The sequence below is a fragment of the Xyrauchen texanus genome, chromosome 41 (genome assembly GCF_025860055.1).
Source record: "Xyrauchen texanus isolate HMW12.3.18 chromosome 41, RBS_HiC_50CHRs, whole genome shotgun sequence".
In the NCBI taxonomy this organism is placed as follows: domain Eukaryota; kingdom Metazoa; phylum Chordata; class Actinopteri; order Cypriniformes; family Catostomidae; genus Xyrauchen; species Xyrauchen texanus.
This window is the reverse complement of record NC_068316.1, coordinates 26,750,630-26,776,311: the sequence shown is the minus strand read 5'-3', so window position 1 is coordinate 26,776,311 and position 25,682 is coordinate 26,750,630. Positions and strand designations below refer to the sequence as shown.

At 36.2% G+C, this 25,682-nt stretch overlaps 1 protein-coding gene across 3 annotated transcripts in view; it reads left to right on the top strand.

The window, feature by feature from the left end:
- Positions 1–24,680, top strand: part of sugct (succinyl-CoA:glutarate-CoA transferase) — a 135,410-nt gene extending 110,730 nt beyond the window's left edge. The window contains exons 13-15 of one of the 3 annotated variants that reach the window (XM_052113616.1): positions 2,775–2,838; positions 3,943–3,999; positions 23,885–23,972. In XM_052113616.1, the coding sequence (XP_051969576.1) occupies positions 2,775–2,838; positions 3,943–3,968 (90 nt within the window). In that variant the 3' untranslated portion in view covers positions 3,969–3,999; positions 23,885–23,972. The other 2 variants (XM_052113614.1, XM_052113613.1) reach the window with 2 other exon arrangements.
- Positions 24,681–25,682: the final 1,002 nt, after the last annotated feature.

The following is a 25,682-nucleotide window of genomic DNA, read 5'->3' as shown; positions in this document are numbered from 1 at the left end:
TGCTTATACAAGCCTCGTCTAATATAAAACCAATAGGAGCACAGCAACTGATAACATAATCAACATGCCAACTACAACCAACCTAACCAAAATGTCGAAAGAAAAAGTCTTTGGTAAAACATTGGCAAAATTAGAGCAAAGGATTGTTTTTGTTTCAACTTGTCATCTGTGTATCATGTGTAGGATGTCCAGAATGCCTAGTGAACGCTATCTCTCATGTGCGAAGATGTTTAATGTAGAGTTTGACATGAACAACCATGGGCTTTACCCAAGATCTCATTGTGGTCATATTGTACATGGTCTTTTTATTCGGCTCTCTGAATACTAAATTCTGATTGGTTAATCGCACCATGCAGTGATATAATATTTCTGAATTATCACACTTGCGGGGATAAAGTGATAACAGACATCCGGGTATTTCAAATCTATTTTTCTTCTCAAATCCCTTTACAATCTCTTCAAGCAAATAAAATAAATTCATTTCAAATGAATATTTGTTGTCCATTTATTTATTTATTTGGAAAGAAGTCTTGTGATAAGTGAGAATAATGAGCAGTCATTTTCACAATATTAACACCTTACAGAACTCTGACACAAAACAGAGGTGAAATTCAGCCAACCTGGAGACTCTGTGGCATGTCCATTTAATTATTTATTTGGTAAGTAGCCATTCATTAGCCAGGATAATCTACAGTTAGCCAGTAATACACCGAATTCAAACCCCTTTAGGGCGATACAAGACCTGACCACCCTGTTTGGGTTTATTTTGCGATAATGATGAGCTGTCGATTATCCCAACAATAGTCGTAAAGAACATAAAAAATCAAACACTGGGCCTCATTCATTAAACCTGACCATGACTAAGAATGAGACCTTCCCGCCCTGTAATACCATCTGCCACTGACTAGAAATAGCAAGTAGCAAATCAGAGATAATGGCTATTTTAAATTAAAAGGTCAGAACGCTGAATTTGTAGTCAGTGTGTGTGCACCAATATTTAGCTGTGATGCTCTTGGGAGACCCGGGTTGAAGTCTGACCTATAAGTCATGATTTAAATAAAATGTGGCAAAAAAACAGCCTGTCAAGCCATTTCATGGGTTATTTAAAGAAAATATAGAGAAAGAAAAAGTTATCAATTAGGTGAGAGAGAAAGAGATTAGATGAATAGGGGCCCCAACATTCATGACCCATTGAGCACACAACACTCTGCGCTCGGATGACCGAGAAGAGAGACAACGTAGTCTAGACTCTTAGCATATGCCATGCGCTACTCATTCAAACTGTCTCTTATTAAAGCATGACATAGTCCAGAGCGCCTTCCTCTCATATTCTGGAACTTTCCCCAGAAGGATCAAAAAAGTGCACAGAGCATTGAGGGAAAACACTGAGAAGGAGCTGTCGAAAAAGAAAAGAAAAAATTAAACGAGGGAGAGAACAAGGGTGTCATCCATGTCTGGTGGTCTGGACTTCTTCTTACATAACTGTCTGGCTTCAGTTCACTGACATGTGAAGCTATAGTGCTATAATGACACTAATACACTTTGACAGACTACATAGAGAGGAAAGCAAACAGAGCCAACAAAACCTTGAAAACCATCTACTTGGGCATATTATCTGTTTGAAATTCTGAAAATTAAGATTTCCAGGCTTAACAAAGTCATCGAAATGACTAAAATATTAAGTCATGAACATTTTTATTGTTAGTATAGTTTTGTTGTTGTTGTTGTCATCAGCTCCAAAATATTTCATTTGCCAAATATTGCTGTTCATGTGAGCAATTGTTATAATATGAAATTTGTCAATCCTAATGCAGTAGTTATGAGCAACCATAAAATTACATTTACATTTTATTTCATTGTCATACACAGAATTGAATAGGTTAAAGGAATAGTTTACCCAAAAATAAATATTCTTCCATTATTTACTCACATTCTTCTGTGGAAAACAACAGGTGAATTTTTAAAGAATATCCTGTCTGTTCTTTTCTCTATAATATAGTGAATGGGGATTGGTGCTATCAATCTCCAAAATGACAAAAATGCACCATAAAAGTATCATAAAAGTGGTCCATATGGCATTTCAAATTATGTCAAATTATGTGTTTTGACAATAAGGAAGTCTGGTCATTAACATGCAAGAACCAGTGGTGTTTGGTATCACTGATATCTAACCGACGAATCAAAAAGCATCATTTTTTAATTTAAGAAACACACTGGAGGGCTTAATTTTGGGTCCGAATAATTTCAGACTGAATATTCTACCAAAATTCACATTTTGTGTTCTATGGAACAAAAGTTTGGAATATACTCACCCTTTTTCTGGTAATTGGAATGAGTAAATGGTTGAGTAAATAATGACAGAATTTGTTTTATTTCTTGTAAAATTAGTAATTAAAATGTGCCTTTTAATATATAATGTGTAATTGGCTAATTATGTGTTACCGACAGGTAATGCAAGAGATTAAAAAAAATAATGCAATTGACGTAAGACATCAGTTTCAGCATGTAAGCATGTGAAACCAATTACCGTTACCATTCGTACATTTTAAACTGTTATTTCTCTCAGTTCAAGCCTGTTTTTGTTGGATAAAGCGGTCACGTCAAGTGAAAAAAGTCACCTTTGTAGATTGCAAATTTGTGTGGTCTTTCACAAGACGATGAGTAATAGTAGCCTCAGTTTGCCCATTTCACCACTCTCAGGGTAAAGAATAGGAGTGTAAAAAGCTGGCATGAATAATTATCTTTGGCTCACTTTCTTTTGTCTCCATTCCCAGGTTGCTCACAATGGCCTTATTTTGGAGATGGACCACCCAACATCAGGAAGGATAGCGGTGCCAGGTTTGTATAGACTACTGCATGTTGTTTCTGAATTGAAAACCATTCTCTTCATGCAATTCTTCATTTTAATTGCTTTTAAGGAAGCAGTCCAGTGATGGAGCTGAGATGTGTTGTTCTTACACCTTGGGAATGCGTCCAGTTCTGTCAGTATTTACTCACCTTCATGTCTTTCCAAACACATACACTGTTATTTTTTCCATGGAGCACAAAAGGAAACATTTTTGATGAACTGTCACGCAGCTCTTGCCATACAACAACAGTTCATAGTGACCACAGCTGTCAATTTCACACCAGAAAAGCACCAGAAATGTAGTTCATACAACTCATGCGCTATATTCTAAGCCTTCTGACACTATATATTTGTGTGAATGCAGATAGAACGAAAGAATGCAGATTTTTTTTCTCTTTTTTTTCTCCCCTTTTCTCCCGCTCTAATTCCTCATGGTGGCGTAGTGACTCACCTCAATCCGGGTGTCAGAGTACCAGTTGCCTTCCTGTCTGAGGCCGTCAATCCGCACATCTTATCACGTGGCTTGTTGAGCGCATTACTGCGGAGACATCCGCAAGCTATTCTCCGCGGCATCCACGCACAAATCACCACGTGTCCCACTGTGAGCGAGAACTACACATTATAGCGACCATGAGGAGGTTACCCCATGTGACTCTACCCTCCCTAGCAACCAGGCCAATTTGGTTGCTTGGGAGACCTGGCTTGAGTCACTCAGCACACCCTGGATTCAAACTCATGACTCCAGGGGAGCAACCCAGGCCCATTTTTGTCATTTTTTAATCAATAATAATTTCACATCATAACGTTCTGTTACTCCGCACAAGAACCAATGGCGTTTTACCATCAATAATATTTAGTTTAGTCCTTTTTGGAGCTTGACAGACATAGCCACTATAAACTGTTTCTCTAAAGAAAATAGCTGCATAACTGCCTGACATCCTCTATGCAAAAAATAACAACATGAGGGTGAGTAAATAATTAAATCATTTTCTTTGAATATTTGTGAAGTGTTCAGTGATGTGTTCTGTTAAACTCTTTACACCTGAACTTTTCCATTGCGTTTCTGTTCTATCTGTCCAAAAATCACCCATCAGTTGTCTTCAGCCACTTGTTGTCATGATACATCTCATCATCTGGGCCCTCAGACCTTGGTGTGTACTACCTCCCTAAGCCACTCTCATGTTCCGAACTATGGAAAAGTATTTATTTTTTGATGTCATGCTTTTTGTTTAACTTGTCTTTGTCCGTTCAATTAAATAAAACAGTATCTCCATTAACATGAAAGTCATTCTTCTGTTTGAAAGTCCCAGAGAGAGACGCATTCGTTTGATCGTCTACATATGTCTGACAATCTGTGGTCAAGAATATATACAGTCATTTTTCTCCAAGCGAGTTGATTCCTGCTGTTTTCGTGGGATTATAGTAATAGTGCTTCAAATGTCAGACCCTGATGGACTCGCTCCACACAGGTGGTTTTACTAACAGCAAATTTAGCTGTGGTTTTCATCTCTGTAAACACACAAATACAAGTCACTTACGTAGACACCACCGACCAACCCCTGCTAATGATCTATGCTTTGTCCCTTCAGTGACTAAAAAGCAAACACTGGCAGGAAAGTACCGCTAATGGTTTTGTCATGGCTAGTTGGTTAATCCATCAAAAGTTTAGCTTTTGTCTACGCACACAAATGATTTGTTATATTCCACTTTAATGCGTAGTGTAGCTGTATTTTTTACAAACATCACATTGATGGCTATGAAAGAGCCATCCTCACCTTCTACCTATTTTTATCTTGGCGTGCACCAGGAATGCACTTTGAATTGTTTAATGATGAGTGTTCTAGCAAAACCTCAGAAATAAAAACGAACAAACAAATGTATTCTGCGTCAGCCATCTCTAGAGCGATATCCAGGGTAATCTGTCAGCTCCTTTGATGGCTACGAAACGTTTACCATTTCGTTGTTTGCGTGTTTGTTGTCTCTATTGGTGCCAAATCTTGGATGATTGTGAAGAATGTCTTGGAAAAGAATGGCCAGAAACCACAACAAAAACCATATTCCATTCCACGTTCCCTGACCCATAAATTCACTAACATATGACACCACAACGCACATGACCTCTAAATTTCCTCAATCATTTGCATAAGACAAAACTGTCTATTCTGTGTTTTACACCTTTTTCTCACCACCAGCTGCACATGTTTCCTCCCTTTGACCTGTTTTTATGATGCTTATCAATCATTTTGCAGTAGATATGGAAAAAGAAAATGTTTTTGTTTATTTGCTTTCTTTTATCCCTCACTTTATTTAAACCTAGTCTCATAGAATCACATTACTATATCAACATTTGTGCAAAATAATTTTTTCGTGGGTCTTTGTACGCATCATGGCAGTTTTCTGGCAAAATAAAGACTGCAACAATGACCTGTTTTCACTCACACAAATCAAAAGTAAAACGGCAGTTCATAAACACAGATTTTTCACCCTGTTCCTCACACAAAGTTATCTTATGACATCTAAGCACCTTTACTATACACTTTTACATTTAATACATTGATACGTACAAATTAGATTTTTAACATTTGCATTAAATAATCGACTACATTTACAAGCTTATTCAAGTGTGATGAAATTGTGCATTAGCTCAACTGATAGAGCGATGTAACGGTCCGGGCTATGAATCCTGAAGAGCATGCAAGTCAACACTTGAGCAGAAAGTGTCATAGAAGCCCCTCAAAATGACGTGGTTACTTCAGAAATTGTTTGTCATGTTACATTTGCTTTTATGACGATGTCGGTTAGATTTACAGTAGGTTTAGGGTAGGGAGGTAGGTTTTGTTGATATAAAACTTGATAGTGCATTAACCTTCATAATCTCATCTATTTGGGAGAACATTTAACTCCCTTTCAGCGCCACACAGTGTACATATTACCTTGAAACTGCCATTAAATGTGTATTAAACCATGAAATATCATTTTGAAAAAAATTGCCACAGTCACGTCATTTTTATGAGATCAGGATGCTTTATCTAATGGTTTTTAAAAGCATACAACCTGTGCCATAAATTAGTGAAAGTCAAAATTAGTCAGCCGGTTGTTATCCCAAAATAAACCCAACAGGGTGATAAGGACTCCGATACGAAGCTATAGATGGTGCAATTGACCAAACAAAATGAATTATTGCAGAAACCTATGTAATAAAGTTTCTTATAGATATCAACAATTACACTTAAACTAGTAAAAATTATTGATCTGTAACTGCATTTTCACTAGTAAAATTTCACAATGATCTTTCATTCACTTCTATTTAAAACGCAATTACAGATATCTATTATATTTTTTTTAATAGTTAAAATTCCAATTTCTCATAATAGCAATGCACTTCTTACTAGTAAAAATTATCATTTTGATCTCAATAATGACATTGTTTCTAGTGCTTTTGTCCATTCCTAATATCAACAAGTGAATTGCAACTAGTGTAAATGCTCTATCTTTAGTTGCAGTGTTAATTTCAGATATCTGTAATGTGAACTATTAAGAATGCATTTAAATATGTCTTTATTACTCTCCAATTTCCAGATACTGAAATACCAAATCTACTATTTTCTATTAAGAATGTGTATTTCTTTGAGTGATAATGTAATTTTTTATATCAAATTTAAATATTTACTAGTGCAAATGTAATTACTGATATAAAAAATGGCACTTTCACTAGTCGTAATTCCATTCCTGATATTAAGAATTAGTATTTTAACTAAAAATTGTATCGTTGATATGTATAATTCATATCAAGCACCTGATTAAATGCGAAACTTCTTGCAATACAAAATGCATTCTCTAAAACAACTTATTTTAAGTATGCTTAGTTTTTTTTACTGGAAAATAAAACAAACATACTGATGCAGGAAATCATTTATTGCAGTTAAGCGGGAAAATAAGGGGCCCATATTTTATGGAATTTGTTGGAGGAACCCTTTAAATTTAGCCAATATTTTTGTCTTTGTCTTTTTTATCTAGTTTGAGAGACTTTTATTGAGATTTTTTAGCTTTAGTACTGTACCTCACTATTTATTCCCCCATAACATCCCACCATTCCTTTATTTCTTACCTTTAATGTGTGGCTCTAAAGAACCAAAAATGGAGTTCCAAAGAACAAAGGTGCAAAATTGGCTATTAGCTTCCATTGACAGTAAGCGTGTATTATGTAATGGTCAGGGGTTTACGCATCAGAGCTGAATAGCACCAAAATGGCTTTACAAAACAATCTGACAGCAGCAATAGTTGTCACATTACATAATCACAGAATAACTAATGGAATGAAAATAATAAATTAGCAGGCATTTGCTAGGATGCCTTTGAGAATGCAACTACAGTATGTTAAGAAATATTGTCAGACGTTTTTTAAAGCACCAGAGAGTGAGAATGAAAAGGGCTCAGAGGATGTTTTTGTGCCGTTGATTGCGAGAGGCTGCCTCATTAGCGATTGTGCAGAACAGTTTATTGTGAGGCACTTCCCAAAATAAACCCCTTTATTTAAATGAAAGGCGTTTGGCAGAAGCTTCTTGTTAGTTGAGTTTGCGGCTCTCTGTGATGCCCTCTGAAAATTTGACTAACTACGGTGAACATTTGTTGATGTGGGAAAGGTAAGAGGGAAGCAAAATATGTGCAACTTTAGAACATAAACCACCTCAATATTGATTCAGACTCTTTGACTGTATTCACGCAGTCAGGGGCAAATTAGTGTCACTTTTGCGTGCGGTTTTCAGCAAAAAAGAAATCTAACCACTCGCAATCCAGTTTATCCATGTGCATTTTGAAATAGTGGTGCATCTTGATTATTTCATCCCACATACCCACACATATCCTAACTGATTTAGGAGACCTAAAGAAGTCAATATCTCTATTTCATTTAGGATAAACATTGCATAGACTTTATACACTGATGAGCCAAAACATTATGCCTAAAATGCTGTTGGTCCTTCGCGTGCTGCCAAAACAGCGGCAACCCTCAGAGGCATGGCCTTAAGGAGTCCTGTAAGTTGCGAGGTGGAGCCGCCATGGATCAGACTTGTTGGTCCAGCACATCCCACAGATGCTCAATTGGATTGAGATCCTTGAACTCTTCATCCTATTCCTCGACCCATTCACGAACAATGTGTGCATTGTCGTGGTACCATCATTTCCCCAGGTAAATGACACACATGTACTATCCACGTGATGTAAAGAAAATGGGACTCATCGGACCAGGTGACCTTCTTCCAGTGCTCCAAGGTCCAGTTCTAATGCTTGCATGCCCATTGTAGGCACTTTTGATGGTGGACAGGGGTGCTATGACTGGTCTGTGGCTATGCTGCCCCATAACAACAGGGTGCGATCCACTGTGTGTTGTCACACATTCCTCCCGTAACATCATTAAAATAGTACCACAGTAGACCTTCTGGCAGTTCGGACCAGACGGGTTAGCTTTCGTTGCCCTCGCGCATCGATGAGCCTTGGGGCGCCCAACACCTTTTCGCCAGTTTCCTCCTCGGAACACAATCTGTTGGTACTCACCACTACTGACCAGGAGCACTCCACAAGCCTGGCCGTTTCAGAGATGCTCTGACCCAGTCATCTGGCCATAACATTGGCCATTGTCAAAGTTGCCCATTTCACCTGCATTCAACACCTTTACTACGAGAACTGATTGTTCACTTACCATCTAATCTACCCAGACCTTCACACGTGGCATTCGCTTCACCTGTGAGTGGTCATCAGTGTATATTGAATACAATGGAGCTGAGAAAGAACACCCATGTTCATGAAACAGAAATTTAAATGCTAACAGTAAACATATATTTCAAATAAGACCTGGAAAATGGTTACTATTCATGACCAATTAAAGTTAACCATCTCTAATTCTATAATCACAGTAATTGTTACTGTACTTTCTTGGCATTTAGTTTTATAGATGTTTCAGTGAAATGGCCCACCCCTAAGGGTTCCCTCACTGTGCTGAGAATTCTTTTTCTGCCTTTAACAGGTTTGATGTGTTCCTAAAAACACATCTATTTTTTACCATATTCAAGAACACGACGTAATTGTCTGTTTATTCTGTAAGAACTCATAACTGCTGATGCACATTATGTGCTCTTTAGCTGTCAACCCCAGAGAACTATAAGCCAGTTCTGAACATTAAAACTAAACTTTCTGAAGTTTACAGCCTCTGTGTGTACTGCACTGATGTGGCATGACATTTATGAATCAGACAATTTAGCTTTATGTTATGCATTGAGAAGTAATGAAATATAGCTCTTCTCTTCAATAGCATACACTTAATTGAAATGATGAGCGGTGCACTTTAATCCAACCAACAACACATTAGAATAAAATTAGCTTTTAAATCTTACCAATGAATTTCACGATGCAGGTCTGCACTTGAGCAGTAAATTCAGAGGACATATATGATCAACTCTTTTTATTAATATAAGAATATATATCTACTGTTGTCTTGTATAATAGATATTAAACAAGTTTAAGATGACAAAAATATATCATTTCTTATAATAAATGTATGAATATGCCATGCATTTTGCACAACAGCGCCACATCTGGTGGATTGCACCCACACCTCCCCCTAATGTAGAGATGCCACTGGCCCCCTCTGTCCTCTTTTTAGAAGTTTAGACTGAATGAAGGAATGTGTTCCTGAGGGAAATTTTACGAATGAAAAGGTATGGACGTGATGGTGGGAAAGGCCGCAGGCGGAGTGCATCTCCTCTGACGTCAGATTCCCAGACGCCCTTAGTACTCTCCTCTGATCCACGCTCAGATGTCATACGAATTGACGGGTAAAGATTTTGATCCCAATAGGCCCAAAAAAGGAGCTCCGCTTGTCAGCGTGGTTTATGTCCTAATCAGCTATTCACTGTTTGCTGTGACACTGCAGGTTTTTACATGTGTTTTTTCTTTTCTGTTTGCTGAATAAATCTGCTGTAAGCATTTTTTTTTTATATATATATAGAATAGGATGCAGAAAATGCCCCTTGTTCTAACAATATTAATGATATAGTTTTGTTTTAGTGGCCCATCCATCCGAAACAGTGTGCAGTTCTTATGTTCTCATGGACTTGTTCATTGTCATCATCCACTGTCAAAGTACAGAGAATGCACAAAATTACCCAGAGGTGTTCTTGTTCAGGCCGAATAATGAGGACTTGTGGGCAAGAACCCAGTAGTACGATGGCAGATGAAGGACATTTATTGATGTGTTTTCCCTCAATAGTTTCCTGGTGTAAGCTCGCGAAAGTCTGATGGGTTGTTATACTCCGTCAACATTTATTGTTTTGTTGGGCATCATTTATTAAAGTAATAAACGCATGGAGGAAATTCGTGTTTACAGACGTTATTCTTTTAATGTGTCACTAGTACTGCAAAACCTCACTGGTGTGAAGTTAATAATGCTGTCACTGATGTGATAATGCCAATAGTTCTCTAGTAGTTGTTTTAGACTTCTTTGGGGCCAAAGTTTGTGTGAATGAGAGTATTTACGTCTACAGTCTGTCAGATCCCCTTGCAACACAGAACAGCTTTGACGTCACCCTGAGCCAGCTATCTAGGGTTGTTAGTGCTGATATCGTCCTGATGCCCCCTGTAGACTTTGCGAAGTATGCACAAAAGACAAATCCACTGATGCAGCAGGGGCCACTCTCAAATCATAAAGATTCACTTTTCTTTTTTTCGGGTCTCAGTATTCCCTCAGGATGTTTTCATTTTAGGAACATTTAAGTCACCTTCCACTTCTCACAGAAAATCTATGTCATTTTGGCAAGCTCTTCAATGTTCAATGATACACAATTGTCTAACTTTAGCTTTTTCCAGGGTTGTTCTGCATTGTTTTAAATTGTCAAAATACCATTGCCACACTTATAGAGAATATTTTTCCTTTATTAAAGGAACATTTGGGGACAAAACAAGTTAAAGGAATAGTTTACCCAAAAATGAAAATTCTCTCATCATTTACTCATCCTCATATCTTCCCAGATGTGTATGACATTCTTTCTTCTGCTGAACACAAACGAAGATTTTTATAAGAATATCTCAACTCTGTAGGTCCTTACAATGCAAGTGAGTGGTGACCAAAGTGATTAACCTCCAAAAGAACGTAGAAGTAGCCAAGTAGTCAAATCCATAACTTCAGAAGAGGTATGATAGGTGTTTGTGAGAAACAGATCAATATTTAATAATTTTTTTGGTATCAATTCACTTTCACATTCCTCTTCTTTTGCTTTTGGCGATTTGTATTCTCTATTCATATTGCCACATACTGGGCAGGGAGGAGAATTTATCATAAAAATGACTTAAATGTTGATCTGATGTTTCTCACCCACACCAATCATATCACTTCTGAAGATTTCCCAACTGGGGTCACATGGATTACTTATATGCTGATCTAATTGATTTATTGAGAGTCCAAATTTTGGTCACCATTCACTTGCATTGTGAGGACCTACAGAGCTGAGATATTCTTATAAAAATCTTCATTTGTGTTCTGCAGAAGAAAGAAAGTCATACACATCTGGGATGGCATGAGGGTGAGTATCATGAGAATGAGATCATTTTCATTTTTGGGTGAACTATTCCTTTAAGCTCAGCTCAAAAGCTTTTGTGGCTTAATGTCGACAACCACAGAAAATAATGCAATTCTTTTACCTTTTTTTTTTAACCAAATATCTTAGTGACAGTAATGGACTTACAATGCAAGTTAAAAGGGCCAGTGTTCCAGAGGGTTTAAAAGAGTAAATGTGAAGCTCATAATTCCTTACATTAATTATTTATCAAAACATGTTTATAATTTAAGATGTAAAGCTAAATTGTCATTTTTGAGCTGGTCGAATTTTGACTTGGGGGCCAGGTAATAGAAATTAAAATATAAATTTGAAACTCAAATTTGAAAATATAATTTGAAACTCAAAAGTCAAAAAGTTTCAAAAGTGTAGCCACAAGAATACCTTGATAAGCTCGCTTATCAACCCTGTCTCGTCAAATTTATATCCAAAACTTTTTTCATCATGACCATGTAACGCTGGTAAACTCAGCAACTTTTACATGATATGAAGAAGGATATTACAATGTACAATTACTTTGTATACATGGAGCAAACTCAACTCACAGGAATTACAAATTAGGTTCATCCTCTCAGAAAAGTAGTCCCACCTCCCAACATTACAGCTCAAATAATGAACTGTTTTTGAAAAATCCATATAATGGAAGTGAAACTTATCAAAGATATAACCTTCACATTTCAGCTTTTAAACCCTTCAGAATACTGGCCCTATAGACTTCCATTGTAGATAAGTAATGGACGAGTCGAAATAATTTTCTGTGCTAATCGACACTAAGCCGCAAATGCTGTTGAAAGAGCTTAACTCGTACTGAGCCCAGAAAATTCCTTTAATAGAGCATGGCTTAGGACATGCCTTTGGATGCCAATTTTCTAGTTTTATGCTAGAAATTAGTTTTGGCTCTCAGTTTTGGGTTTCCCTGGATGTGGACTTGGAAAGTGAGAGGACTCAAAATGTTATATGAATAATTTTTACCACCCGGAATCTCTGTTTTGGTGCACACACAAGTCATTGCATACAAACCAAAGCCAGAATGAATGGAAGTTTAGTTCTGACTTTTAAAAAAAAGAGTAAACTGTGACTCACTGTTTCCAAAGTTCATGAATGAATTCATCAGGCTCTAACTAACAACCTCACCACCTCCGGAGCTCTTTGCTCCTTTGATGTATAAAGATGTTATTTTATTCATTTTCACGTAAAATTACTTCCCAGTTATCGTGATTTCCTTTCTAGACTTTACATATGCTAATATATAATGAGGCTACCCACTTTTGCTCTTATATATGTTTCACATAAGCCTCTTTTATCAGACACCGGATTTGCTTTTTTTTCCTTCAGTTATCATTCTGTCCCCCATTCAAGTTGCAGTGCGTAGTCAAAAAGATGCGCGATGTGCTACTTGTTGAATGGCCTCAAAGCTCCTCTGATGAAGATGTTCATCTTTTGGTTGACAGCTCAGGCCTACAGGTCCAAGCGGCGTGCGAGAGTTTCACCCACTCTTGTCCTATCATCCTCTCCTGTCCCTACATTTAGAGCTAGAAACAGCAAAGAAAACACAAAGAGATGAAAGATGTTTCGCAATGAATGAAATATGTTTTATTCATGATTATAAGATTTTAATAAATAATTTCTTGTATGGACCAGTTTACTGGTCACTTGGATGTATTAATAAAAAATGCTTTAGTAACGCAAATGCTGTATGTAAGGGATAATGTATAGTCATTGGGTCATTATCGTAAAATAAAGCCTAATGGACTTGTATCACCCTGAAGGAGTTTATTTTGCAGTAATGACTGGCTGACTGTACATTATCCCATTTATTACATAGCTACTTACCAAATAAATCAATGAATTGATTCAATTATTTTATTACGTGAAAGGAATGTGACTGAGGAGCTTGTCTAAAACAAGTCTGGGCTTGTTTTATACATCAAAAAGCATTAAGAGCTCCTTTCCTCATCATTTTATCACTGAAACAGAATCAGTGTTGTTTTTGTGGTGTGTGCATCAGTGTAAGGACTCCGGGTGGACACATTGCAAAGTTTCTGCTCTTTCAACAAGTCTTTATGCTGGTTTATGCTGTATTGATGGTAAAGGCGTTAATCATTATTATGAAAAATTTGCACATTCAAATGTTTTCATTAGTCCAATGCGTTATCACGTTAATTTCTACAGCTATACTAGATATAACTATATATTATGCTCTATTTTCTTAGTAATGTCTGTACTTATTTTCTGTACTTTAAAGTCTCTAAACATTATCTATTTTTTCATGCGTTTACAATACAAATGTTCACAGAGACTGCGGCACCATCATTTAAATATATTTTTCCACGTCCATCTTTTATTGTGGTATAATCTCAGATAACCCCGCCCTAAACGGCACAAAAATGACAAACTGTGATTAATTGTTGAACATGCCAGTCAAATGGGTCCTTTAAAGTGGGTGGTAGTTGAGGAGAATAAACTGTAGACCTTTTGCAGCAAAAAGACTAGCAACATAAAGTGAACGATACAGTGGAAGTTGTTCAAACCATTTCTTCAAATAGCCTATACTTTTCCTCTAGAATTTGTTGCATGCATGTATTGCTCTGGCATTCAACCCAGTTTTAAATGAAACTCATATTTTTATGACTCACACTATCTCTCTCATGCCCCCCCCTTTAACTGAAGTGGTCTCAGATATACCTTTACATAAATCTGAAGTTGTTTAGGAGTTTGCCTCAACTTCAATAGCACTTTGCCTCTTTATGTTCTGTCCATTTAACTAAGCACCATTTAGTGACACCATGTTTTTATTCAAGAGCGACTTTGTGTTTGAAGTAATAAGCAACAAAAGGCTGTGTGTTACAGTGATTTTTTTTCTTCACATTTATGGGCAGTTTTTAGGCAAGGTATGAAGTAGGACCCTCTTAACCATTGTAAAATGACTATAATGCACACCCTGCTGTAATCTAGTGCTTTAGTGAATTGCTAGAAACATCAATAATGAATTACTTTAATTATTTTCACTATGATGTTTGGGTGTTCTGGATAGTTGCCTGTGCATTGATATGCAATTGCTTAGGTGTTCTTTGGTTGTCAGTGTGTTGCAAGGTGGTTGCTAGGGTGTTTTGAGTGGTTGTTAGATGGTTACTTACTGGCCCAATTCAAAAGAGCCCATCCCCAAAGATAATCTAATTCCTCGATATTGCCCAGGTCCCTCTCTTAATATAAGTCTATAGGGTTTTACACCCATTTTATTGTCCACCAACAAAAATCATGTGCCAAATTGATCAGAAAATGTTACAGCACAGCTCACCTGAACAAGCCACACAATTTGAGGTATCATCACGCAGCACAATTTCCATAAGGCTATGTTTTAAACTTAGAGTTAAGGGAAATCCCCCAGACCAACCTGGAGTTAAGTGCCTTGCACAAGGACACAATGGTGGTGGCTGTGGGGATCGAACCAGTGACCTTCTGATTACCAGCTTTAGCCCACTACGCCACCACCAGTAAGCACTACTAATAAACAATTCATCCACCAGGTTCATTAACTAACTGTAAGCTTTTTGTGATTGATAAGCAACTTAGTGGCTTCATTAATATACAATTCAATTGTTGTGCGGTCACAGGTCTGCATATATCGGCTATTTCACAGTGACATCAGATGTGGTCCAAACAGATTTTAGAGCCTGAACTATCTGTTTTATAAATTTCCGTATATGTCAGATAAAATGGTGTTGATTAGATATAGATTACTGGAACTAATATGAACAGGACAGGACTTTTCAGCTTTAATTTTCCTTGCTTTAAGAAAGAAAACCTGTTAATTCTCTGAGGGAATGTAAATGAGGTGACCACGACAGAATCCAATTGTCACTGATAATTGCTCCATGGAAAGAATTCCATCTCAGGGTTTTCCAGTACTATGGGGAATCTTCATGGAAATACCGGAAAATGATGCTCAATCTTTTTTCAATCAGGAAGGAAATGTGCTTTATGGTTTGATGATAATATTTACATGCAATCAGACACCAACAGGATGCATGCATCTATATCGCATGGAAAACGTCAGGAGTGATTTAGCTCAGCAGTTCGAATGTATATTTAGTATGTCAGCGTGGTTTACTGTAATCTTTCAATCCTGTCTTCCAGAGACTAAGAGAAAAAGTGAAATGTTTAAGATCCAAATTGAACATTAACTAACAGTCAGCAAGTAACTTATCTTAAGCTATTCCAGTCTAAATATATATTGTGACATTTGTCTGCTTCACAGGTTCAATGGAGCATTTAAAGCATTTTCATTTTTGTGTGAACTATTCCTTAAAGTTTCTTAAAGGTTTGGTCAACAGATGCATCTCAAGTATGAAATGAGCAGCGAATGAATGAAGTTCAGAATGGGAGGAGAGAACACAGTGCGCTTTGTTGCAGTAGAGCAAAAGGAAAACCTTGGACCATGCCTGTGGAGGAGAGGAGCATCCTGCTCCCTCGTTCACCACGGTAATGGCTGAGGAGAAGCAGATGTGAAAGCGGGAGGCAATTAAGAGCCTGCGGCCAGCCGATCAGAAGTGAAGGAGAGGGGAAGAGAGGGAGGGAGAAGATAGAGGATGTGGTTAAGCCATTGCTTCTAACTGCTGAGGCTGCGAAACCACACACACGCACACAATCATGTTGGAAATCTGTCGCTCCCTCCTTTTTTGGATGTTGCTTTTCTTGAAATGGCCATTTGACTCGTAATGCTGCCCTCTTTGCCTCGTTACCGCATTTCCTGTGCCGAATATACGCTTGTTTGGAATTTCTTCATTTCAAAAGTATCATCATTGCTCACAGTTTTTCTAAGTAAATTTTAATGATATAAAATTAAGGAAAATCTACTTATTTTAATGACATAGTCTCGATTAAAGTGAGTAAATTTAACTTAATACATTTTGTTAACTACGGACCCCTAGCAATCACCCGCGCACCGCCCATACCTAGAATGAGGTGGCCCTACTTTCCTAGCTTTTAAGGAGGCCATCTCCCATACTATGAGGCATCTTAGTTGTTTGACCAGCAACCGACTAAATGCCGACTACACTAATTAATTCGCAGTATTCATCCATCACCGTCTAGTCTGCGCTTGTGGAATCGCCCTTAACCGGAACTTTCCTGGAATTCTGGATGCGCACATTGGTGCCCTGCCATCCACACCACCTTCCCATGTCACCACCTCACCTAAGAAAAGGACGAAGCAAAACCTGTTAGTCCAGCATCCTTGCCCTGCTAATTGTGGAGGTCCCTCAAACCTCCGTGGTTTCATGCAGATGATGGTTAGGGAGCGATGCATCACCAGGCAAGTGCACCCCAAGATAAACAGTCATAAATAATATTTACTTTAATGCTAGAGGATCCATTTTTACCTCTTTGAATTAAGTACAAATGAAGAGTGTACTTGATATTTTCAGATTCACGCTTAATCTAATTTATTCAATGTAGAAATTACTTTTCTGCTATATTTACTTGACAACAAAATATGTGTTTGCAGTGTACCTGTTAACATGATTATATTGTCCAATATATTATAATTTGATGTCACAATAACATATCCATGGCCCAGCAAAAGAAGCCACTGATAGGAATTTAATTTCTCAATTGTTTCTCAGCAATGAGATTAAATGGACAGTCTCCTGTTGCTCAGACATTTGTACCCCAGTAATCACACGTGTCTCCTTCAAAGTTTCAAAAGAGATCTCAATGTTGCACACTTTGCAGAGATTTCATTATGAACTCTAAACATTTGTCATCAAATTCTTTCAAGACCGAATTATCTGAGCTATTCACAAAATCTTTTACTCCATTAAGTCTCCTGCGCAACCCCTGAGCAATACAGTTTTCTTCTGGTACTATAAAATATATCAATTAATTTTCAGAAAAAGACCACTCAAAGCAAAATACTGTATATAGTCCCCCAAAATATTTTGAAAATCGAGGCACACTTAAAAATACACTCATTGGGCACTTTATTAGGTACACCCATACATCTACATATTCATGCAATTATCTAATCAGTTAATCGTGTGGCAGCAGTGCAGTGCATAAAATCATGCAGATACAGTTCAGAAGCTTCAGTTAATGTTCACATCAACTAGCAGAATGGAGAAAAAATGTATCTCATTGATTTGGAGCATGGCATGATTTTTTGTGCCAGACAGGCTGGTTTGAGTATATCTGTAACTGCTGATGTCCTGAGATTTTCATGCACAACAGTCTCTAGAATATACTCAGAATGCTGCCAAAAACAAAAAACATCCAGTGAGCGGTGGTTCTGTGGATTGAAACACCTTATTTCCTTGTACACTCTGTGCAATTGTAGTGAGCAGAATAGCATCTCAGAATGCACAACACATCGAATCTTGAGGCGAATGGGCTACAGCAGCAGAAGACCATGTCGGGCACTTTATTAGGACCATAGTGTTCCTAATAAAATTCTTAGTGAGTGTCATTGCATTACATTACAAAATATCAAAGCAAATTACATTTATTTTAAAGAAAGATAGCACAAGCTAACTTTTCCAAGGAAAATATTTCACAGACAGAAGTTTAGTTACATAAAGTTTTCTCTTCAAACTGGAGACAAAAATATTTAAGCACTTTCTGGTTGTTAGACGTAGGTGGAAATTGTCCATAGAAAGGCTGTCGTTCTAACACAATTATTCAGTGATTGATTATATATAAAAAAATATGTGTTAAAAAAAATTAAGCAATTAATCACGTGACCGTAATAAGGAATTTTCCAGAGCAATTGAAGCTTGAAGATCCACCTGTATGTTTTTGCAGGTTTTAGTCAGCAAGTGGCAGTAAGCGCAGCTCCAGCAGTACAGGCAGCAAATCGACAGCTGGATGCTCTAGACTGGTGATAGGCTCATGTTCAGTGATTATGAGAATAAACCAAACAATATATTGACTTCTAAATCCACTTTTTGTTTAGTTTAATCAATGTTTCCACAATAGTGTAATATCTTTAAATTATGTGAATTATTAAAGTATTTATTGTATATTATATTTATAATTTCTGATGTATATATTGAATCATCTTTATTTTGGGGACCTTTTTAGGAAATATTGAAATGCAATTAATTTGATTAATCAATCGGTATATCATGTAATTAACCCTTTACAATAAGGTTCCATTTGTTAACATTGGTTAACATGAACTAACAAATGGAAATTACTTTTAAAACATTTATTAATATTGGTTAATGCCAATACATTTTTAAAATTAAAGTTGTATAAGTTAAAATTAGTTAATGCAGTATGAACTAACAATGAACGATTGTATTTTTGCATTAAATAAAGTTTAATAAATGCTGTAAAAAATATATATTGTTCCTTGTTATAGTTCATTATACCTAATGCATTAACTGATGTTAATGAATGGACCCCTATAGAAAAATATAAAAATCACCTTGGCACTATTTGTTAAAATGTAACTGAAAAAAAAAAAATAGCTAAGAAAAGTTTTTTCTTAGAAAATCTCTTTTTGTGAAATGATGCCACTTACCTTGATATTTAATATTTTTTTATCTAAAGCAACGACGTTTGTAAATTTTCAAGTGTGGCTGATGCGTTCAAACATTTTGGGTCCACTGTATATATGGCCGACACTCGACTCCACAAAACCTCAACTTGTAAGGCCAGGCTGTGATGCATTCTCATCTTTGTCACATCAGAAGCACTCTGAATCAAAGAGAACATATGGAAATGTTTATGTATAGCCTGACTAGAGAAAAAATCTGATGAGAAAGAAAGTGACTGCTCCTTCACTTCAAATGTCTTTTTTAACCCAAGCTACCCTTGCAGTTTGTCATCTGTTCCATGTCTTACTTTAATCCGTTTGAAACAAGAGACTTTCCAAAATGCCATTAATAACAAATGACAGGGCTCGCTCTCGTGTTGACACGGACTATCTCCATTTTGAAAACCGCATGTTTTTCTGCCAGAGAGGTGAATGGGGGACATTAAGCAATCAAAACACATTTCTGGAATGCATTTGGCTACAGCAGTTGTCAGGAATGTGACCTTTAAACAGAAGTGTCATGCTCCATCAGGTTTTCGAAATTAATTTTAAGTGCAAAATTGTAACAAATAAGATACAAAATTAAGAAATCATGCATTCACGTTTAAATTTGGTCATTTCAATTAAGTTGCACCTTATGCAGATAATTTGCTTTAAACCAAAACTTCATGTTTTAATGTTTCACCCACCTTTATGTAACTCTAAACTCTATGGCCTTTTTTTTCTTGTGAAACAAGTGTTGAAGTTGCTCTTTTCCATACAATGAAAATGCATGACATTCACTGATTGTCAAGTTCAGATGCAATTTTAATAAAAAAAAAAAAAATGTAATTCTAAGTATTAAGTAAGAACTTTTTGGAGGCCAGCTCTGCGTATTGGCTCAGTATGTAGGTGTAAATCCCTCATTGCGTTAAAACAATTTATGAATGACAATTGTCGCGTTACCTTCACCTTTTTCTTTTTTTTTCATCAATCAAGCGTTGGATATATTATCGTAGAATCATGGGGAGGAGAAGCAATTAGTTTCTGTAAAATTAATGGGACGTGCTGAAGAAAAGAGAAGTAAGGAAAGGAAAGTATATGTCAATTCTGCCTAATGATAGCAATATCTGAGCTTCAAGGAAGTGACTCCCACATATGAACTACTCTGAGAACAGTCATCCATTTTGACATCATCTTTCTGTAAATGCCACATTTGTATATTTAGGGCATACTCTTATTTCACAAAAATTAGGTCAGTTGCTTTATGTGCTTTTACGCAGGTGTTACGTATGAGTACATGTAACAGGAAATAATGAAAGCCTTTAGTCATTTTGATGAATGCCCTCTTACACTGTATGTGTTTAAATTGAATTGCAAATGTTTTATATTCTGAGTGACTGTTCAATTAGGGGCAATATGACTGCTTGAAATCTTGAAAAAAGAAACATCTTTAAACTATGTTTCATGTGTTTTATAACATCAAATCTCCTGGAATTAAGATTCAGTCATGACATTTTGTTAAACCAACTTTAATTTGGTGTACTTTGATTAAATTACTTTAGTTTTTAAATGATTTTTCAATTTTTGGGGAAAAAGTTTGATAAGCTTTAACTTAATAATGCTACAAGTTAGCTAGCACTTAATTAACTTTGAATTAATAGAAGTTAAAATACTCAAATACTCACTAGTTTGGTAACAACACCTAATTAATTAACTCAGATCAGGATGTAAAAATCTTAAAATTTATCTTCAAACTGACACTCTTCTGCAGAGTTGTGTTCCTCTGTCACTTCTCATTTCCATCAGATCCAAAAAGATCTAAAAGATCTAAAATGCTTGGTGATTATAATGACAGCGGTGTAGAGTCTGGTTCTGGAAGAAAAACTCCCATTTAATTTTTCCATAAGGCAATTGATTATTAACGACAGCTTATAACATTTTAAATACTTAAACTTGTCAGGAAGGATGATACAAAAGATCCAAGTGCGGAGAACAATTATCAGTTTATTTAATAAACACAGCTAGGCTGGTAAAGCTTAGAGTTGGGAACCCGGCACCGACTGCAGCATGGAGAAGGTTGGTGTGTTCGTAGTCTTTTGTGCGTAGTGGTCATGTAGAGTAGGTTCTCTGGGAATCCAGAGAGAGTAGTATTTGTAGGCTTGTGTGCATAGTGGTCGTGTGCAGAGCAGTCTGGTGCTGTGAGGTATTGCTAAGGAAAAAACTCAGAAGAAGCATCAAAGGAAGTGAGGCAACAGGCAGTTTAACCACAATGCCGGAGCATACAGCGCAGATTGGTAACCAATACACACAACACGAAACAGGATATTGTAGGGCAGAGGGAGAGAGTGGTAAACAACAGGACTCCAACAAACAATCGAGCGACGAACACAAAACAGAGTGAGGTACATATAGTCTGAGAACTAATGGTGATCAGTTGCCACTCGCTCGCAGCAAGCTGGAATGATCAGCATTACCACGGAAACAATAAAGGCTTCCATGGCAACGCTGATTACGTGAGCCAGCGACACCTGAACCAAACAGAGAGAACATGTAATGACAAACTAGAACAAACCAGTGGACTCACCGAGACCATGACAATACTTACTTATATACTTATACTTCCTATACTCTACCGGTTAAAAGTTTTGAACACTTGACTGAAATGTTTCTCATGATCTTAAAAATCGTTTGATCTGAAGGCGTATGCTTTAATGTTTGAAATTAGTTTTGTAGACAAAAATATAATTGTGCCACCACATTTATTTCATTACTAAACAAAAATTTTACTAAAACGTTTTTGAAATTGATGACTTGGACCAAAACATAAAGAAAAGCCGCCAATAAGTGCCCAACATAAATGGGAACTCCTTCAATGCTGTTTAAAAAGCATCCCAGGGTGATACCTCAAGAAGTTGGTTGAGAAAATGTCAAGAATATATTTCTGCAAATTCTAGGCAAAGGGTGACTACTTTGAAGATGCTAAAATATAACATTTATTTTGGATTTTGTTTAGTCACAACATAATTCCCATAGTTCCATTTATGTTATTCCATTGTTTTGATGACTTTACTAGTTTTCTAAAATGTGAAGAAAAAATATATATATATAAAATAAAGTGAGTATGTGTTTCAGAACTTATGACAGGTAGTTCATATTTGTTCATATCTGAATATTTTGCAATAAAATTTAAATATATTGTTTCTATACCTATTATCTTAGAATCAATATGTTTCTATTTTCCACTATTTTTCATTTATTTATGTCATTCACAATGCTTCATGGATTTTAGTTTATTCCCTCATTAAAGACTTAACAGTCCTGTACATTTGTTATTTTGTCCGATTTTAAAATACTTTTTTGCTTCAAATCAAAGTTTGTATTGTTGTGATTCACTTTGGATGTAGTAGGTTTAGTTCAAGGCTTAGAAATCTTGTATGAAGGATTTTATAATATCCCAATAGAAAAAAATGAATGGGGAAAAATCTTTTTAGAACCAGGATGGCTGGACAAGTGAGCCGGCACTGTTGTGGACATGAAAATTATATTTTATTTTTATTTTTCTAATAAAATATGCAAGTAATACTTTTTTTAGGAAAACATGAATGTAGAATTGTTCCTGATTTTAACACTTTTCATTAATTTGCTGTTACAACTAGGTGGGGCAAAAAAGGCAAAATTTTACAAATTTAACATTCTTAAATGGATATTTCACCTGAAAATTTAAATGATCTCAATTTACTCACCCACATGCCATCCCAGATATGTTACTTTCTTTCTTCTGAACACAAACAAAGATTTTTAGAAGAATATTTCAGCTCTGTAGGTCCATACAAAGTGAATAGTGCCAAAAAATTTGAAGCTCCTAAAATTCCATAAAGGCAGCATAAAAGTAATCCATACAACTCCAGTGGTTTAATCAATATCCTCAGAAGCGATGGGTGTAGGTGAAAAACAGATTAATAATTAAGTCCTTTTTTATTATATATCTCCACTTTCAATTTCACATTCTCCTTTAGTTTTTTTGGAACTGCATTATTTGTGCATATCGCCACCTACTGGGGAGGGAGAAGAATTAATAGTTTCTCACCCACACCTAACATATAGCTTCTGAAGACATGGATTAATTGTATGCTGCCTTTATGTGCTTTTTGGACCTTCAAAGTTTTTGACACCATTCACTTACAATCTGGACTTACAGAGCTGAGATATTCTTCTAAATATATTTGTGCTCAACAGAAAAAACAAAGTCATACACATCTGGAATGGCATGAGGTTGAGTACATGATGAGATCATTTTCATTTTTTTTAATTATCCCTTTAAAACATTCTTAAAAATTAGAAAAAATTAATCAAAGAGTCAAAATAAAAGTTTAAAGCTATGATAACCCCTCCCTTTAAACTACATTATCAACCCCCATTTACAATTATTTTTGGGGACAGCAAAGTTCCATTAATTGAAGAATTACCCTCTGACATCCTTACCATTTAACAGCATGAGTTAAATTGTGCCAAGGACTGGAATTCTCACCACCTTCCATAAAAAAAAGAAAGAAAATTTTTTTTTTTAATTAATTGTTTCAGTGCACACATTCCAGCTCCATTTAGTTCTTAATTAGTCTTTAATTTGTTTTTAGTTCATTGCATAAAGTATAATCCACCACTCTTATGGGTGGCAGACTCTGGCATGGGGTCTCCGCACCCAAGTCTCAGACACGTGACCCACATCTCTATCATTCATCCATAGCCCACTCTCCATTTTAATTCAGTCACATACAATTCATCTCAGTTCACCACCATTACTGGTATACAGTGTCCCCAAAGGTATATGGAAACTATCAAACATATTTTTTTGGCACAGATTAAGAATCATTTTTTCTGTTGGTTTAATATATTCTTGTTGTTTCCACACAGGCCCTGCTGTGCACTTCAGTAGCTTTGAATTCAGCAAGCCGATTCCTCCCCCTGTGATTGGCCAGCACACCGTCCAGGTTCTCAGAGACACCTTGGGATACAGCGATGATGTCATAAAGCAACTCCTGGCCTCACAGACTGTCAGTCAGAACGAGGTGCACTGATGACAGGATATGAACTGGGAAACACCTCAGGCTATGATAAATACTGCTTAACCACACAGTCCTCTAATGATCAATCAGCATGCCAATAACATAAGCACTGCCATCCCTCTTGACTCTGCAATGATAATAATGTGATTAATCATATGAATATCCATCAGAGAGGAAACTGCAAATGTGAAAATAATGACATAATGATGCATTCAGTTCACACACAAGAATCTTCGCTGCCAAATTACATGTCTTTTCAAGCATCATTTAAATTCTACACTATCCATAATGTAAACACAACTGATTTCACTCTGAATGATCAATAATACACACACCCTTAAAGTGATATTTTACCCTTATCTTGTTCCAAAGCGTATGATGCTTTTTTCTTCGTGGAATACAAAAGGAGATGTTACGTAGAATGTTAGCCTCAGTCACTATTCAATTTCATTGCATGGAGAGAAAAGAAAAAATTCTGCATAACATCTCCTTTTGGGTTCCCTGAAAAAAAGACATACGGGTTTGGAACACCACGGAGGTTTAATTCTTTGGGTGAACTATACCTTTAAAATGTGATTAACCCAGTTCTGTGAGGTCAGTGTAATGAGACTAATAAAACAATACCTGGGTAAATCTCTTATAAACTGTCAAAAAGTTTTATGATTGACTCTATATAAAAAAAAGGAAATAATTACATTTTGTTTTAAGGACCATTAAGATTTTTACATTATTTTCATGTTAATTATGTTAAATTCAAAAATAAATATAACATATTATAAACATATATCATAAAATCAAAAGCAATAAACCTATAACATATACAAATTATTGAAAATAAGAGAGAAAATAAGTTCACTTCCACCTCTTATAATAAAATAAAAATAATAAAAAATTTTAAATTGCAAATTTGACATTTCATAATAAATAGGACGTGTTCTTAACCTTGTGCGACCCCGCGTTCACGTGTGTGGACATTGTATTTTGACTTCGCTATGTGCATCGCATAATTTTAATTCATTTAAACTGACTGATCTCAGTTCAGGAGTCTCTATTATGTCAGTAAAGGGTTAAACTTCTGATGTACTTCTGGAGTCATGTGACTAAACAACATGGCGCCAATCACGGCAGGTCTTTGGGAGAAATGCCAACAAAACTACATCTGGTAAGAAACCAAATAAATTTTTACAATGAAACCTGTTTGAATTATAAGATTACAATATCTAGTTTCATCCGATAAGCCATTTTATTTCAATTTGAGCAGTTTATTGCGAAACGGCATGCTGCTAAACACAATTTACACTAATCTGTACTTTGGTGCATTTTTTCTTCAGAAATACAATATTTACTGCGCATCATCACATTGGGAATAAATGGGTGCATCCAAAAGCTGAAAATTTTTGTTTTCAGAGGCTTTATATGGAGTTAGGATAAAAATATGGTTCATTTTAAACTGTTCTGAGACCAGTGCAGACAGACGGCACACTGGAAGATAAGTCATTCACTAAATAGGGAGCATCTTGTAGCTTTCTATCCAGCTAAGTGCATTCATTAATAAAATCAGACAAAAAGATCAGTTTCAGGCTGCAGATGATGTTTGGACAACTCAACATGTTTTGGGACAATGATAATCAGTACATAGATTCTGT